This window comes from Ammospiza caudacuta, chromosome 7, assembly GCF_027887145.1.
Source record: "Ammospiza caudacuta isolate bAmmCau1 chromosome 7, bAmmCau1.pri, whole genome shotgun sequence".
Classification (NCBI taxonomy): Eukaryota; Metazoa; Chordata; class Aves; order Passeriformes; family Passerellidae; genus Ammospiza; species Ammospiza caudacuta.
Window position 1 is genome coordinate 32,484,277 of NC_080599.1, and position 18,429 is coordinate 32,502,705.

Genomic DNA, 18,429 nt, shown 5'->3' on the forward strand with positions numbered 1-18,429 from the left:
AATTAGGATAGGTCTGCTATAAGAGGAGCCATACACACCTGAGCTATCCAAAGTGGCTTCTATCATTGAGGAATTTATGCAGGAAACCAATGTGGAAGACTCCCTGAACAGAAACATCCCACAGGAAAACCTTACCTGAGTTTTATAGAAGCATTTCTAGACAAGCTTCTGAAGTTATAAAACCAAATCATTTATTGAACAGGTATTTTTTAAGAAATCAGTTTCTATAACAGAAATAAAACCTATGCCTGGCACTCGACATCCTTGAAGGCAGCAGCTGTGGAATACTGACAGTTACCCATGGCACTGAGGAAACATGCAAAATTAGTATCTGCATTTATTACTATTTGCTAAGTAGCAAAGACCAGACAGGGACAAAAATGTACTTTAAAAGTTATGCTTTTCTTTTGATGATATAATCTCCAGCACCTGGCCTTTCTTCTAGCAACACTCCCAAAGTAAGACTGTTCTCTGAAAATAGTCTGAACAAAATGAATACTCTTTGTTCCATTTTCAGTCCCCCATGTACCAAACAGGAACAAAGCAGAGATATGCGAGTACAGAAAAAAGTCTCAAACACTTTCTTATTTCAGTTGTACCTTAAGGCAAACTTGTAAATTTTAAGGGAATATCTCAAGAATTAAGCACAGAGCTTATGAAACTCTTTTTTTCTTTGTTGTTTTTGATCAAAGTTAACTTTCTTAGAGAACAGGTATGCACAGCAATAACCTCTCAGAAGTGTCCTAGGATAAGAGCACATTAGTGATGTTTATGTAACTTTTGCATCTGCAAGTGTTTCTTAAACTGACATTCAGAGTCTAACTGTACAAGACAAAATTTCAGTAGTTCAGAGCACAGTGATGTTATTTCAGTGAGTGTAAATGTTGAAGGCAACAAGGTAAAACTGCCTTAGTATTTCAGTTCTACAAAACATATGAAAGGAATAACAAAGTAAGTTATTTTCTCAGAGCCTTATGTCTTTAAAAAAAGGATGCAGCAAAGCCTCTTTTGCAGTTATTCTTGTTGCAGGGTTTAAGTCTAGTAGCTTATCAAGTAGGTCATAGGCTTCATCAGGAACCTGATCCCATCCTTTCATGTCAGCTTCCTTCGTTTCCAAAGCACCATCAGCTTCCTGAAGACTCTGTAAGTGTTGAATTTGTTTTCCAAGTGTCTCAGGAGCACAGGGTTTTTCTGCTGCAACTGACAGAGCTGTGTTGTTTTCAGACCTGCTGGGCCCTTCCCCCTGAGATCCCTTACAGCTGCTATTTGTTCCTCTCAGCTTTTCACAGAGGGTTCGTAGGTTTTGAGTTGGGACAACTTGGGTACACACAACTGATTTTCCTAGGACAAAAAAGGTTGTACAGGAAGCCACATTTTATTATACTTTCTATGCAACTGTAACTTTTGTTTCTGAGAAACTTCATGTCTCAAATTATAACCAGCATGAAAGAAAAACAAATCTATCAAAGAACCAAATCCAGCCCCCCATGTCTCCACGCCAGCCCTGCTGCTACAGAAGCAGCCCCTAAGAGTCAGAAGGAAGGGGTCATCATCTCAGTTCTGCTCAGAACAAAGAGTTCTGGGTTATGTCAAGTTATGTAGTGACAGGTTGTCAGCCACCCTGTACACCAACTTTATGCATTTCACTGTCATTTAAACAGAACTGAAGACAATTAAATACCCTGATTTCTACACCTCTATATGGAGAATGAAAATTGATGCTGGCAGTTACACATCCAGGTAGCAATGCTGCAGCATTTAGCCTCCAAGCAATTAGGGGAATGGTTATTTGGATGTTTTGTGGTGATTCTGTCTTTTTTAAACAGGCCAGCTGTTGGGTGTTGGGTTTTTAGCTTGTTTGTTTGTTTGTTTTACTAGGCCTTCTGGGGAAAGAGGTGGGGGAAAAGGAAGGTTTACATCATCTAAATTTTAAGTCACATTGACTTAAACCTCCAGGCCAAATTTTGTAGAAATAGAAACACTGTCTCAAGAATTCTAACCAAATGCCAGTAGGAAACATTTTGTTGGCATACTTCACCTCAAGTAGCCCTGACTTAGTGAAAGGCAGTAGACAGGCTGGGAAAACTATGACATATAGTAGTACCCCATACACACATTGTAAAAGACAGAAAAACACAAAACTGTCTTAAAAGTCTCTCAATATACACTTCAAAACACATTATTTACTTCCAAAATTATTCTCAAACCTAAAAATATATTTATTTACACAAAAAAATAATTGATTGTAATCACAGTATTAAGTAACATTTTCCCCCTTCCCCCAAAATGAAGGTTTGCATACCAAAAGTTCTAGCAGCCTGAATGGTTTCTCTGGATCCACGAACTGTCATGATTTGTGCCAAAGCAGTTAAATCATCACTTGCTTTGAAAAATGGATACCGTCCACTGAGTAGAGAAAGGAATATGATTCCTGCAGACCACATGTCTATTGCTGCAAAGGAAAGCAAATTTATTAATCACAAACAAAATCTCAACTTTAAAAATAAATTATGATCTGAAACGTTTCTATCAGCAAAGTTATGTTCTGAAGTACTTCTTGACTTTGGTCACACAGATAATACTTCAGAGATAATAGTGGAAACTTCTGTAATTAGATTGAAGAATAATTTCCTACTTTAATGCAGAGGGAGATTTTTCATATGAGTAATTCCATTAACTTGCTAAACTTAAAATGAACCAAAACAATGTTTGAAGTTGTTTTACCTGGGAAGATGAGACGGGGCAAATGAAATGGCTGGTTTGATAAATATTTAACTTTACTTTCTATGGAGAAAACCTATATAACGGTCACAAATAAAAAATGTTTGTGAAAATTTTTTGGGGATTGAGGCTGGCACAGGTAGGCAGCATTAAGAAATTGATCTTATTATGAAATTTATTCTTCTCTAATATGAACTCACTTGACAAGATAGGCACTTTAAAAACCGTAATAGTTCAAAGTTATTCATCAGTTTCATTGTGTTATGGAGAGTACAGAGAGTACTCTGGGGATAGAGGCCAAAGCCTGATGGAAACTTCAGTGCTGGAAGTTACAAGAATACCTGTCTGCCATAATTTTTTGGCTCACTAAGGTGCACATTTTAAGAGATGGCAAGGAAAGTGAAGGATAGAGTCTGAAGGATCTCAAACTCCAAAGAGAAAAATTAACAGTTGAGAAATAGAGGCATATTCATCCTAGTCCTATTGAAAAAAGTAAGCAGCAAAATAGGCAGTAATTAATTTGGATGTTCTAATTAGAAACACTCAGCACAGGACTTTGATTTGGAAAAAAGGTATTGGGTTGACTTTAGTTGCAAAACCAGATTTTATATCTTTTATTTTAAAAAATCCAAGTTAATAATTTGGCACAATTTACAGTGGAAAGGTTTTCAGCCTTCTGCACAGTTCCTGTAAAATGTTTTAGTATCATCTTTCCAACAGTGATACAGTAATACTATCTGTTTGAGGGGCCATGCATCCCCCTGAGGATGTGGTTGGGTAAGCTGGAGTAATCAAGGTCTTGACCTTTGAGAAGGTTTAATTGTGTAACTCTTGCTGAAATTATAAGGCTTTATCCATTTGAGTGGGCAGTAAATCCTGGCCCCACAATTGTAGTAGAGCTGTGATCATCAGCAGAGTGCAAGATCTTGTGGAATGACATGAAAATCATGATTCCTCCCCATGCTATTGTCTATTGTTACCCAGCTAGTGAGGAAAGGGGAGCAAGGGACAAACCAAGGGAAAGTGGAACTGGACCTGTGTAGCCTCAGCTTGGAAGTTTGGGCTGTACTCCCAGCACTGTGAACCTGGGTCAGATGTGCTGTAGTAGCTCTGGGTAGAGTCAGCTGGATTCAGCCAGTAACTTGGTGTCAGCACAGTGGCCAAAACCAGGAGTGACACTGGCAGGAGTACAACAAGGTGACTCCAGCAGCCCCAAATGAAAAGTGGACAGTAATCCTTGCTAGTTCAAATAAAACATGGTATCATAAAAATTAGAATTAGTGTACCCAGTTTAAGTTAAGGGCTTTATTGATGTACTGCAGGAGCTCAGCACTACTGACTCAGTCCAGGGATGTCTGTGCCACACCCAAGGGTGTCTAGATTTGCCCTTCCTTTTTGTAATCTCATTACCCTAGAGAACAGAGAACCATCTGAGAGTGTGCTTAACACCAGCAAGAGTCCAACATTTCCTAGGTACGTCTTCTTTCTGCCTCACTTCTGTCTAGACAGGCTCAGAGATTGTCTAAACTTGTCCTAGATTTCTGGATGGCTGCTAGCCCATAAAGCTGGCTGTTACAGCACAGGCACAAGAACTCCAAACAAGCTGCCATACCTTTGAAATCCCAGTCATACTCACAGCACAGATGCTGTTCAAACAGCAGTAAGCTACCTAGGCATAAGCTGATCAAATATATTGATAATTCTATTTTGAGTGTGCTTACATACTTTACTGAAAACTGACAGCTTTCTCAAAAGCTATTCAGAAAAAAATGGCTAAACCCTTATATCTTAAATGGAGTTTTTAGAGATATTTGTATTTTTTTGTAAGTTAGAACTCCTGGCCATACAGCAAATATTTAATGGGTAACTTTGCTTCTATTGGTACTCCATCCTGCAGGTAGGCACAACCTCTCCCACCTTGCTTGCACCAGGTAATGCATTAACCATCCCTCTGCCCTGCCCCAATATTTACCCAAACCACTGAATCTTATTCACGAAATTTTAACACAGAGAAATGAAAATTTAAGTTCAAAAACATTATGACAATTATACGCCATCTACTTAAACCACTAGCAAAAAGTAAAACTATTATAAAAAGTCATTAAATAATGCTTTCTAGAACACATTTGCAATTACAACATTAATTATGCCTGCGATGGCAGCATAAGTTACATCTTGCGTAGAAAAGGCTAAACAATGTTCCCTCTCCCCAAGATTTATTCAAGATTTTTCTTGAACAAATAAGCCAAGAAACTTCAAAAAAAATCTTTTTTCTTTTAAAATATATTGCATTAAACTCCTGTGCATGCCACTACCTCTCAAATTAATAAAGATATTCAAGTTTCAAATTCAGGAAAAATATCCCTGAATTGTTCTTCCTCTGAATAATAAACTTTTAATTAAAATCAGGAAAGACTTGAAAAGCATTACAAGGGATGAAAAATGAATTTCACAAGTTAAAAAATCCTCCCTTAAAAAAGACAACAAAATATGCATAAATGAGAAAGATGAACAAGTGAAGAAAGCCATTTGTTTGAGTCTGTTGGGCAGTACCTGTGGTCTGAGTGGGGCACTTTGTTAATACTTCTGGTGCTCTGAATCCAGGTGTTCCTGCCCTGGGAGCCACTTGCTGACGCCTTGCAATAAGAGACAAATATATTTAGAATGTAAAAGTTGGTAAGTAAGTTCTAAATCTAATAATACTTACCATAATTTTTAGAATATACTTGTGTAAGATGTGTAAACAACCTAACTGCTTTATTCAAGTTTTACAGAGGTTTCAAGCATCTTATCTAGCATGAAATCCTAAGATACACACATAATACCCTATAATAATTATCTATTATATTTTAATAGTATTATCTAACATAAGATAATACAAGAGAAATACTTATTGCATACTTAATTCACAATGACCTTTTCTTAAATTCATCTAAGAGAAGTGTCATTTTTGTTAAAGGCTTGTTTTCATGGGAAACTTTGAAGCTGAGGCTAATTAACCCAAGGCAAAAACCATATGAGATTCTTGAATGTGGATGCTATGACTTTGTGTTAGTACAGAGCAACCTAAGGGTTCTTCTGAATGTTGCCAGGAATTTACATTTTGTTAGATTAACTAAAAGGTCCAAGGTTATCATTAATTAAAAGATCATATGTGATAAAAGACAATAGTAGATCATAACCAAAATACCTGCAGAGGGATGGAGTTGAACTCAGCTGCTGAGATTCTCCAACATGAGGCACTGGAGCAGGCTGCCCATCCCTGGCAGTGCTCAAGGCCGGGTAGGATGCGGCTTGGAGCTGCCTGCTCCAGTGGGAGCTGCCCCTGCCCATGGCAGAGGGCTTGGAAAAAGATGACCTTTAAGGTTCCTCCTTCCAACCCAAACCATTCTGTGATCCTCTTAGTTTTTTAGATGAACAAATGCAAAACAGTCATGCTTCCTTTTTATTCTACATTTCATGATTTCTGACTGTTGCTATAATTCAGGCCTATTAGATAACTACTAAATGACAGAATTTAGAACACTTTTCTAAGTGTTGTAATTAACTCAAGTGATTTTCTACAACACATGTAGGTGAATAAATAAGCACAACAGCAAGAAAATAATTACCAGGGAATCTTTCTAGCTGCAGACAGCAGTGAACTAATCCACGAATTCCATCAACTATTTTTGTTTAAAAAGAGCATACTCAGTGTTTTAAGGGCTGCAGAGATCAAATACTATATTTCACTTACTAAATCAGCAGTCTAGTAAATCTAAGTTTCTGACTTTGCTTGACAGCAGAGTAGACAATTTTACAACATCATCAAAGCAAATTACCTTGAAAGGCAAACACTGCAGACTCTGTCCGTTGCATAACAGTCACAGGGCAGGTTTAAAGGGCAAGCACTGGCAGCTTTCCTGGCTGCCCCACTGCTCACAGTTCTGGTAGAAATAATCTTCTTCTTTGTTACCAGCTTCCTAGATGAAACATCTATCACCTTTGATTGTTTTATGAGCTGCAATGGAGATATTTTAGAGAAGGTGACATAGGTATTTAAGAAGTTTCCTTTTACATATAGATAGGACAGGTCCTAAAATACTAACTTAACAGGTGCTGATGAACATGAGGAATTTTAGAACAGACAGCAAATCTCTCTAACAGTACCAAATCTACTGGTAAAAAACCAGTAAAACTACTGGTATAAAACAGACGCTGGAACTTTCTAGATAGCCTGACTTCCTCCCCTGCAGAAGACATTTTCAGTGTTTATAAAAAAACCAATATATATTAGATATTTTGAAGCTACAAGACAAATATTTTTCAAGTTATTACAGTGTTTCAAGATTTTTTCTCAATATGAGAATAAGAAAAAAAGAACATGAAATGACACATCAACACACTGACATTAACTCTAGTTCTACAATAAAATACCATAAACCAAACCCTCGAATTAGTTGGGGTTTGCCCCTTGTCATATTAAATACTAATTACAAAAAAAATAGTTAAAAGTTTTATCCTCAGCTTCAACTGCAAAATATTTTTTTTTAAATTTCCCAAGGTAAGTAGGAAGTAGTTTAGCTCAGGAGCAGGCTCCCCAGGGCAGGGGTCACAGCAGCAGCCTGCCAGAGCTCCAGAAGTGTTTGGACAATGCTCTCAGGCACAGGGTGGGACTCTGGGGGATGGTGCTGTGCTGGGCCAGGAGTTGGACTCGATGATCCTTATTGGTCCCTTCCAACTCACTTTATTTTGTGATTCTGTGATTAGCTGCACAGATAGATGTATAGGAAAAAAGATTAACTTAGCATCCAAACAAGATCAGCTAGGGAGACAGCTACAGAACTCCTTGTTTAGGAGCTTCAAAAGGGACTCAAACAGAAATGAAAAGTTCTTTGAGCCTTTCAGGAAAGACACGTTTAATAGTCTGCTCAAAACCTTTTAGTTCCACAGCATTCTGGAGCAGTGCTCTGTCTTACAGAACAACCATTTCTATACTTTTTCAAATATGCAGCAGATTGATCCTACTGATGAGTCAATACTTCTTACTTTTGTGCTTGAGTTCTCCTGGTATGTGGAGCTGTAGACATTGAAATTCCTCTCTCCAAAGACAGAGCGCTGGACAGAATGGTGCACAGAGTCCTCCTACAGACCAGCAAAAAGGACAGTCAGGATCCTGTTTAACAGGCATCTGGGTACTGACAGTTCAAAAAACGTGTGGAGTGTCACAAAACTAAAACAGCTGCATGTAAGTAATTTTCAGGCATCAGGTTACTGTGGATGAAGAAGCATGGTCTAGACAGAACAGCAAACATGTTTACAAAACCAATCACACCTCTGAAGTGCCCCAAGACAATCCAAGTGTAGTCTGTATTGCACTTGTTATGCAACTAGTAACTAAACATAGGTGAATGATTATTGGCTTGGGGAGGAGTTTCCCCATCCATGTCTCTAAAAAAGGATTTAAGGCTGTCTAAATAGTAACTCATGTTAGGGTTTATACAGCCTTCAGCCCTGTATTACATCTAACAGATAATGATGAAGCCAATAGTTATGTACAAGTGGCTCCTTAGATATGAACACCGTGCTGCTGTGCAGGCTCAGCTTCTGTGCAAGTACTGCATCTCCCCCTGTTGGATGAAGGAACACATTAAACATAGACAACAGCATTAAGGAGAGATGGAGAACCTTTCCTCCTCTTCCTTGTTTCATCTGTACTTTTGAAAGTGAGCTGGACCTTCTGTCAGCTGCTTTTGAGGCTGACTGTTGAGCTATCTGTTTGGGTGCTGTGACACTGACAGAAACCCCATTTTCCAAGGTTACAATGGGATTCATTTGCAAGCAACTTCCCTGCTGGTCTTCAGAGTGGGCAGTTTTAAGAAGCTCAATTTTCGTATCAGGGGTTCCTTGTGCCAAGCCAAAATCTACCAAGGCATACCTGAAAAGACAAATTCAGAATCAGGAGTCACAAAGTATCTATTAGTCATTCAATTTACTATTCATTACTTATTTATCTATCTTTCTTTCACACTTCATTCAGTGTTGCTTATCTGTACTCTTGCCAGCATCACAGTCCTATTTTCTTCCTTCTCCTCCTACTGACCCATCTTACCTATCTCCTCAATGTTTTCACCCCACACCACTGTTCATTGTTTCTTGTCCCAAAATCTTATCAAGTGCATCCTTCCTCCAAAGGTGTTAAAAAAATATTTTCAGCAACTCCTTTCTGAAGTTTTTCTAATCCTACAGCCCTGAACCTTCAGCCAGCAGTCATGTACAAGTGACTCAACTCGTGCAGGATTCCCACGGGCACAGGACAAAGGCAGCAGTGAAGACAAACCAGACCAACAGTGCCTAAAGTTTTGACAGAGTTCTGGCAAATACTACTGGAATTTACTTTAGTCTTCAAACAGGTAAGGCTACATTAGTTCACACTTCAGATCTGTCTCTAAAAGGATTATTTTTGCTACAACCAGTACAAAGATAATCCATCTGTCCCCAGGTCTCAAACTCAACTCCACGCCTCTAAACACAAAGTAGAGATTAAAGCTCAAAAAAATGCAGGAAGAGCAAAATGACAGTACATGTTCATTTTGACAGATTAAAAAATCCAAAATAGCATTTCTCAAACTTTTAAGCTTGTGGTTTGGCAAAATGCAATCAAATCTCCCCTACAAACTTTCACTGCATAGAATCACAGAAACATTTAGGCTGGAAAAGACCTTTAAAATCAAGTCCAACTGTTAACCCTGCTCTGACAAGTCCCACAAAGGCATGTCCCTAAGTGCTGGATCTACAGGTCTTTTAAATTCCTCCAGAGATGGTGACTCAACCACTTCCCTGCACAGCCCATTCCAATGCTTGATAAACTTTTTTCTAATATTTAATCTAAACCTTCCCTGATGCAACTTGAGGCTGTTTCCTATCACTTCCACATTGGGGATGTGCATCCTGCTACAGTGCTTTGTTTTGGACACACTCCAATACCTCAGTGTCTTGTCTTTGCAAGCACTATGCTAACAAATACAGCTATAGGACTGCTAGCACTGTAGCACTCTGTCTACTTCAGCTCTTCACAAAGAAGCAGTACCTCACTTTTTACAATCTAAATTTTGTAACTTGCAGGCAAAAGAGCCAACTCTACTAGTTATAAACATTAATTCAAGGTAAGGTGAAAACAGCCCAAAGCCAGCTATCTTACCTGTATTAGTTTTACTCTATCCACTATTAAAAATGTACAAGGATCATTCTTTGTACAACAAGTTACAATTGACTTTCTTATTTAAAAAAAAAAAAACATATTTTATTCTTCTCATTCTTATTTGAAATGTAGTACTTTTACTCAGTAATAAAATCTTCATTTTATCAGGTCTTTGTCACTCTATGAAGCAGATACTACCTTCAGTAAAAAAAATCCTTCCCTTTTCAAGTCCCTTAACAGTGAAAGAAAAATTTTACAAATAAAACCCCACGTTTTCAGCTTTATTATTTAAGAACATGTTATGGAGCTGGAAGGAAAGAAGCTTAAAAACGTAATTGACTTTGTTCTGCCAAGGCACACATCCCCAGATGAGATCACAGCATGGCCAGACTCACTTTTTCAGCTGCCTGTTGTAGAGGAAGTTGCTGGGCTTGACATCACGGTGAACAATGCCGAAGTGATGGATGCGCCTCAACGCTTTAAACAGGTTAAACATGTATTCCCTCACTTCTTCAAAGGAAAGGGAATTCAAAATGTCCTGAAAGAATATTTGGATACTGTAATTTATAGAATTATAGAATAATTATGCATCTGCTTTTAATTAAATGTTTTACTACGTATCACAAGTCTGAGACTCACCAAGAAGGACTCGTGCTCCAGATATGGCATAACAATAACAACGTGATCGTTTTTCCTAAAGCAGTATTTAACTCCCATAACATTATCTTGTCCCCTAGAAGAAAAGCAGTATTACTGAACAAAGAACAGAGGATGGATATTTATTTTTCTTTATTTTTTCAAAATAAAAACTTCAGTCAAGCTTTCTTTTAATCCTAACTTATATTTTGACAGCAGTCTTATCAGCAATCAGCACTTGTGCTCTTGCTGCTCACAGCTATGCTCCATTTTATGCTCTATTCTCCAGTTTGGAATAGAACTCTACAGATTATCTGTGGGGCTGTAGTTTGTAGTTACCACTGCAATTAATACAGGCCCAAACTTTCATGATCCTACTACTTTAAGAAAGTGCTATTCAGCACCCTCCACCAACTAATATCCATTCCTAAAATCACATTTCTAATGAAGTGATTCTTTTTTCCAAGCATTTCAGAACTGGGACTTTGTTACCACAAAGATATATAATGGAATTTCTCAGCTGGTAAATAGAGCACCCCTCGAAACTGAGACCAGCAGCAAAGGGCACCCATTACAGGTAAGACACTCCTTTTGTTATTTGCTCTCAAGAAAAATAATATATTTGTGTGTGTTTAAATACAAATCAAGAGAAGTGCCAAAACTTAAATACAGAACAGTGAGACAACGTTCAGCTGTTATGAAAATCATAATTTTTTAGTTTATATACCCTGCCACTGTGAGGCACTGAAGTTCAGCAGCTATTCGCAGAGGGTGGCTGGTTGGAATCAAGTGTTTTAGAGCCATTTTTTCCTCATATCCTGTTTGTAGCTGTGCTGTGGCCAAGTAAACAGAACTAAAAGTACCTGTAAACAAAGGAGAAAAACACAGTCTTCAAAATTTTTAATTAGGTCAATGCAGATGTTTACAGAAATGATCTGACTGTTCACAATCCTGCAGTACACTTGATACTACATCAAAAGCAGATTCCAGAAGAGAAAAATCCAGTTCCTTTTTTCTACTACTGAATATACTGATCTTGTATACAAGTTTTTTATGTCAGTAAAAATGCAAATATAACACTGTCTAACTTGCCTGGGACACAGTGCTCTTTGAATGTAAATTTCCTATCTTTGATTTGTTTTCTTGTTTAGGTAGCTTACTTTCATCTGACATCTACCTCCTCTCCCTACAATGTAAGAGGACTATATAATGCTAATCTGGAAAGCACTGCCAGTGCTATTCAAAGCACTTCTGAAATTGCTACATTTTCCTTAAATCTGTGCTTTGTCTATAAAGTAAGGCTTCCCACATGATGTCTCACTGCACTGTTTATCTGCCTAGAGCATTTTACCACATCGAATGTGAGATCCCTTGATTGAGAAAGGGAGTATTCAGCCTCTATGATAAGCTTACCCAGCCATTTAATTTTAAGGATATCCTAATAAGACTCTTAGGAGGTTAATTTATCCTAATGATCTGAGAGATCTGAACATACAAGTTGAAGTGTTCTTCCATATGAATAAAGAATCGAAATTACTTTTGATTACATTTTAAGTAATGTGTTTGCATCATACTGGTTCAACAGTCTGAGTGCAAGCATACATCAATATGCCAGCAAAACCTAAATATTTCATGCCAGCATAAAAAAAATTCCAAACAACCTGGAGACCCATACTTCCAACAGAATTGATTGCAGCAACAAGGGTTACCAAATTTGACTTAAAACATTATTTTTGGTGGTGAGAACTACTAAAATGAAAGTGATTCCACAGTGGAATCTTAAGTTACCTTGTTTTCTCATAATGCTGTTGTACTGCAAATGGTATTTTTAAAAAACATTGTTCCCAAGAGTAAAATCATAGTATTATTCGTAACCAGAAATTTTGTTTAATTACACAATCTTTTGTGATAGGTAAAAGTTTGTTTTTTTTTAATTTTACATTCCTGTGGGGAATGGAGCTGGGGGTTTTTAAGTAGCTTTGTGGTTTTTGAAATAAAAACTCTTAGGCATCTTAGACATAAAAAGTGCTGAAATCCCACACTGAGAAGTACCTGGATCTATTATATGTATTATAGTAATGGCTGACACTAATTTAAGGTATTTGCAATACTGTTTTGGTGAAGGCAAGGTGAACACAAGCATTCTAAAATTTGATACTGTATGTCTTCAAAAATATAAAAATTGTTCATTTTTTAAGTAAAGCAGTTCCAATCTTTCAGTTTCCTTATCCACTTCTGCCCAAGAGATTTTAGTGGAAACAAAGCTAACCTAAGGAACACCAATTAAGCATGTCAAAAACACAGCTACACATAAGTAGATTTCTGATGTAAGGGAGAAGAACGAATGGATTTTTAAGACTATTTACTTGAATCTACCTAAAAAGCTTTTAATTACCAAAATTGGAATGCTGTTTTTTTAAAAGGCTTTAATATACCAGATTTTCAAGAAAATAGCTTGAAAGTGTTCCTAATTGATACACCTATGTGCTCAGAAAGAATTCCTACAGAGACCATTTGGTATCTTAGATTTATACTTTTTAAGTCAGAAATGCCAAAAGAAATCTTAACTCCAAGCAAGATAAAATGAAACATTTACCTTCCCCGATTTTTTCCTTTATTTTGAACACATTTACAAGCTGTGGCACTGCTTCATAAAGTTTTTCAATATCTTTTTTTACTCCTGCTGTGGGAAGAATGGGGAAAATAAGTTAGAAATTTTATTGAACTTGATTAAATATCTGATCTGTTTTGGAAATCACAAATTACATTTCTTAGGATTGTGGATTCACATACACAGAGGAAAGAACAGCACAAACATATCCTATCCTCTTGACACTACCATGTGGATACTTGATATTGCTGTTCTTCATCAGACTCCTTTCTAAGCTGCAGCCTTTAAACAATTTTGTTTACTTATATGACATATAGCAGATTCTGAGAAGGCAAAAGCTGCCTGGTTTGTAGGACACCTACAGCTCATCACTAAATGTTTACGTGGAATTTGCAACAGCAATTTGACAAAAGGCAAATCTTTAACAATAATTTCTGTAAGCAGAGGTGCAAATCCATCAGATGCAAATCACAAATGCAGAAAAAGCAGTATTTTTTAGATATTTTTAAGATTGGTAATGCAATCTTTCCCAATGTTACTTAAAATAGCTGGCACCAAAGCCCATCTTTGCTGTGCATTTCAGCTGCTGCACTTCATGCTGCAATCACTAGATGGCACAACAAGGATGCTGTACTGGATTATTTCATAAAAATCATGTCATTTTACATTCAGTTTACAAATCCTTGTTGTTCAAACCTTTTCTATATCCCACATAAGAATTCACTTCTTTTGAAGCTATCAATTGAGTAGAGGCTGTGACTAATTTCTGTGAAGCAGGGGTAAAGAATATCTCAGTATACAGAACTAAGCACAAACTGGTATTTGAAAAGTCAATCAAATGTGTATACATTTTTCATTCTAAAAATAAATAACAAATTAAATTTAGCATAAACAGATATATTGTAATGTAGTCTATGGATCGTGTTTCCCCAGGGCAGTAAATCAGAAGCAATAAGACATTTTTTCTTTAAATCATAGATATGCTAGAATGGATTAGCATGCATCCCTAGCCTTCTATGTAGCTTACTTTAAACAACAACAAAAACTGCCTAAAAAACACTTTCTTCCTTCTAAAAGACCAATAAATCAGCTAGTAATTCAAGTCCTAGTTAACTTTCAATTTTATTTTTTTTATTTCAAGATTTTATAAAAACTAACATACTAAAAATGCTTCTAAGAAGTGACACCTGCTTCTTCACTTGACTATCTATTTACATTCTGTTTTTTTTCCCCCTTTAAGTTGTTCTCTTGTCTTCTTCAAATTGTTTTAAGACATTTTGGCCAATATTTCGAGAATGAAAAAATCCTAAGGTATATACTAACAACCATGGAGAACTAACTCAACAACTGCTATAGAACCTGCCAGATACCCCATTTTGTCCAACACTGAATTGAGATTCCTCCCTGGAGAAAGTTAAAGCTGTCAGACCACTTCAAGCAGGGTAGCAGAGGCTGCAGGGCCTACCCAAGGCACTGACAGCATTTAGGAGCTCAGCAGAGCTGGTTTGGGTGAAAGAGAGAAGTGCTGGAACAAGTCAGCGAGTGTCCTTGTTGAAGGACAGCAGTGTAAACATCACTTGCTCTGTTCTGGGGGCCTGAATCCTCAGCTGGGTACAGTCATTGTGCCATCACGGTAATGGTACCAATAATATTAGCCAGCTAATATTTCAGATTTTAAAGTGATTTCTTCTCATATTTGCAAAGCAATACCAGCAGTATTCAGCATCAATCTGGGCAAAATACTGAGTTTGTGCACTTGTCTGGTCAGTTTTATTCTCAAGGGCTGGCTTTTTTTATTCTGGTATCCTCTTATACTAACATGTTCTGTAATATATTAATAGTAGGTTTAGCAAAACTACTGTTGCTGAAGTTTTGTAACACACAAACAGCAGGAATAGCCTTAAAAATCAAAAGCCACTTCAAATGTTTACATTTCATTAATTCTTTATACAAAAGGATTATATAGAGACAGGCTTATAAACAATACTGAAATTTCCCTAAGTGATGAAGCAGCCTGTCAGCAACAAAATGTAATGTTCACAGTCCCTGTTTCAGCACATACCTGAAGGCTTGCTGCTCTGCTCCAGATTCCTGTGGAAGTCTTCAGCCTGCTGAGGGTGCTGTTCATCACAGGGAGACTTCAACACCGCCTCCATCACAAAACAACTCTTGAGTAAAAAAAATCCAAGACTCCGAGGGCCACTTCTGGACACCTGGGGGAGGAAGCATATCTGGTAAGACACTTCCTAGCCCTGCACTCAGTTCCTGAGATGAGATTTAGAGTCTGGGGAGTTCCTCTGTGCTACCTAAAACAAAGTGCCACCCACCATCCCAGTGAAACAGTAAACCAGTAAAGCAACGAGGATAGAAGGGGGAGGGGGAAGGGAAGGAAGACTTAAAGCAGGATAAGCTTAAATACAATTGATTTTCATCTCTCATGTTTCCTCATTCACATTAAAGCACTGTCTTTTCCCTAAAGTTTGCTTTGAAAGGCAAGGAATGGATGCACACAGAAATAGCTGCACTGCCCACTGCAAAAGCTATAGAAAGACTGAAAGAAATTATAAGAGAAAAAAATACCTTCTCCATATGAGAAATCTCTCCCTCCTAGATAAATTCAGCAAAACATAATTATTCATTGCCCTTCCACCACAGGAAAAACAGAACATGCTTATTTTGAAATGCTTATTCCCAAATCTTGGAAACACTACATAAAACTGAACTAGTAAAGTCCACTAGTACTGTACAACCAAAAAAACCCTGATAATCCCTTTTCAGGAGCAAAAGAGTGGCAGGGACTCCCAGGGCAGTAGTACCAGTGATAAGTAAGCCTGGAAGCAGCAGCTCTGACAGTTACTAAAACTGGCTCCATTGAAAAACTTTCCTTCCTTGTTACTCTGCCAAACCTTTAAAGATCTGGACGAACTTTTCCACATAGGGGAAACAAATTCTGAAAAACTCCTGATGAAAGGATTCATCTGTTTCCGCTTTGGAGCCAGAAATACATTTTTGTCCCCAAAGAATTGGAGCTCCCTTTACTCTGTCATCCTTGTGCAACAACAGGGCCAAGAGGCAGGAGCCGTCTCTTTGGAGCCCCGTTTTTGTGCGGGAGCGTTGGTGCAGAGGGCCTGGGACGCTGCTGGAAGGGGACTGGAGGCGGTTCCAGTCTCACAGGTAGGCACTCCCTCTGCTAGAGGTGATCAGGCACACTGGCCCGTTCCTATCGCGCACCACCACGGCCTCAGCAGCAGCGCAAGCACGGCAAGCTAACACACAGAGCTGCGGTCCGATACCGGCGAGCGAGAGCCGGCACACATCCGAACCCCGGTGCTGGCACCAGGGCCGCACCGAGCGGGAACAGCCGCAGCTCGGCACTGCCCTTACGGGACAGCCCCCGCCAGCCAGGCCCCGGGCCCAGCGCACGCCGCGGCTTTCCCCATCGGCCCCGGGGCTCACGGGGCGCACACGGGCCCTTCGGCTCCACGCCGGCCGGCTAGGGGAGCGGTGCCCGCGGGGATGGCGGGCACCGAGGGGCGGAGGGTGCCCGGAGCGGGCCCCCAGAGGCGCGGCTCGGTCCCGGTTCGGTCCCGGGGCGGCACGGGCGAGGCTGAGGGAGGGGGGGAGGGAGCGGGGGGCACTCACGCGGACACCGGCGCGCGCCGGGCTTTCGCTGCCGCCGCCTTTCGCGCCCGCGCGCCGCCGCCAATCCCGGCCCTCGGCGGAAGCCGCGGCCCCGGCCAATGGCGGCGCCGGGCGGGGAAGGACGCGCTGCCATTGGCCGGCCCGAGGGGCGGGGCCCGCCCGCAGCGGGGCGGGGCGCGGCCTGGCCTGTGCCACCCCGCCCAGGGCCCGGCCCCGCTCGGGACAGGAGCCGCCCGCCGGGTCCGGCACCGGAACGGTGTTTGTGCCTCAGAGTTCGTTATCTACCTGTGCTTATTGCAAGGTAATCCAGCCCCAAGTCCCCAGTAAATTCTTGTTCTCTGTAGCTCCGCTAGAAATTCAGGCAAATGACCCAGAGGCCAAGGAAGGCTCCACCTACACCATTGTAACGGGGCTTGGCTCGCAGCTTTGCCTTACTGCTGATTGCACAGCGAAAAGGATCGCACAGAGTACAACATTATATTTGCACCTTGGCTCTGGTCTGCCCTGTAACTGCTGACCAGCAATGAGTAGGACTAGGAAACTTAGTGGAAATATTGGAACTATTCACTGTAAGGTTTCCTGATGTTTGGAGTAGTTGGATTTTACTGAGACTAATGCAGTTGTATGCTTGTAAATGAAAGAATTTTGCACTTCTCGCTTATTACCCATTTTTGGTCAATTTTTCTTTTTTTAAAGATAAAAGAATATTACTTTTGTTGAAGAGTAGCTCCACTGCACTTGATAATGCATAAATCTCTTGTTCTCTAGAATATGAACTGAAATAATCTTGTTTATTGCACAAGTCAGGCAGAGATCTGTAACTGCAGCCCTCATAACAAGCTGTACTTGGGTTAACAAATCGTTAAATGCAGAAACAGGTTCCACCACTTTTGTTAAGCTGCTCTTCCTATTACACATTTTAGAAGGAGGATGCTGAAATGAGTTGCTGAGCTGCTTTGTTTGTTTTAGTAGGTTTTGATTTGATGTGTGGGTTTTTCTTTTCCTACAGTTGTTCTCATTTGCACTTTCTGTTTGGGGCTCTAAGAAGTCAGTGCAGCAGTTTGAGATTTAGTTAATTTCAGTGAAGTGTGACTGAATTTAAAAGCAGATTATCTCAAACATTAATTAAATGAGGTATAATGACAAAATAATGTAGGCCAAATTCCGTTCTTTCTTTTATCCATGTAATCTTAGAGAAGTTCAAAGGGCACCCTAAGCATTCACGAGTGCAGGTTTGTCCTAGTGCTAATGACAAGCAACATCATTCTAAATTAACCTCTTGGGACAATCTTAGCTACAGCCATTTCTGAGTACTGTTGAACCAGGAATTCTCTCTGCCAGTTAATGCTTGCATAATAGCTGCTGATTATTTACAGGTTGCATACTTAGCTCTGCTGCCTCCTGGCCAGGTCAGGGTTTCATCCCCCTTCCTTGGCCTCCCTGCCTTGGAGTTGTCCTCATGTGGAATACCAAACCACCACCATTTCTATGCAGCTCCCATTATTGGCACTTCCCTGTCAGTCATATCCATGCTAACTTCCTCCTCATCACTTCAGTTCACTTTCACACAGCAAGAAATCTGCTTTCTTTATATCTTCTTATCAAGACCCTGTCTAGCTGTGGTTTCTTTCCCTGCAAT

At 39.5% G+C, this 18,429-nt stretch overlaps 1 protein-coding gene and 1 long non-coding RNA gene across 4 annotated transcripts; one reads left to right on the forward strand and one right to left on the reverse strand.

The window, feature by feature from the left end:
- Positions 1 to 248: 248 nt before the first annotated feature.
- On the reverse strand, positions 249 to 15,354 carry CDC7 (cell division cycle 7). 2 transcript variants are annotated; one of them, XM_058808752.1, is made up of 11 exons: positions 15,211 to 15,354; positions 13,134 to 13,217; positions 11,265 to 11,400; positions 10,541 to 10,634; positions 10,297 to 10,439; positions 8,389 to 8,638; positions 7,750 to 7,845; positions 6,543 to 6,721; positions 5,275 to 5,357; positions 2,303 to 2,452; positions 249 to 1,341 (listed from the first exon to the last, which is right to left on the reverse strand). In XM_058808752.1, the coding sequence occupies exons 1-11, from the start codon at positions 15,302 to 15,304 to the stop codon at positions 965 to 967; spliced, it is 1,686 nt and encodes a 561-aa protein (XP_058664735.1). In that variant the 5' UTR covers positions 15,305 to 15,354; the 3' UTR covers positions 249 to 964. The 2 variants fall into 2 exon arrangements, with proteins under 2 accessions (XP_058664735.1, XP_058664734.1); XM_058808751.1 differs by having other exon boundaries at positions 13,134 to 13,220; positions 15,211 to 15,338.
- LOC131560093 (uncharacterized) lies at positions 9,010 to 15,372 on the forward strand. Of its 2 annotated transcripts, XR_009274935.1 has the most exons (4): positions 9,010 to 9,113; positions 10,256 to 10,388; positions 11,005 to 11,114; positions 15,236 to 15,372. It is a non-coding gene; the product is annotated as an uncharacterized LOC131560093 (long non-coding RNA). The 2 variants fall into 2 exon arrangements; XR_009274936.1 differs by lacking the exon at positions 10,256 to 10,388 and having other exon boundaries at positions 9,050 to 9,113.
- The last annotated feature ends 3,057 nt before the right edge of the window (positions 15,373 to 18,429 follow it).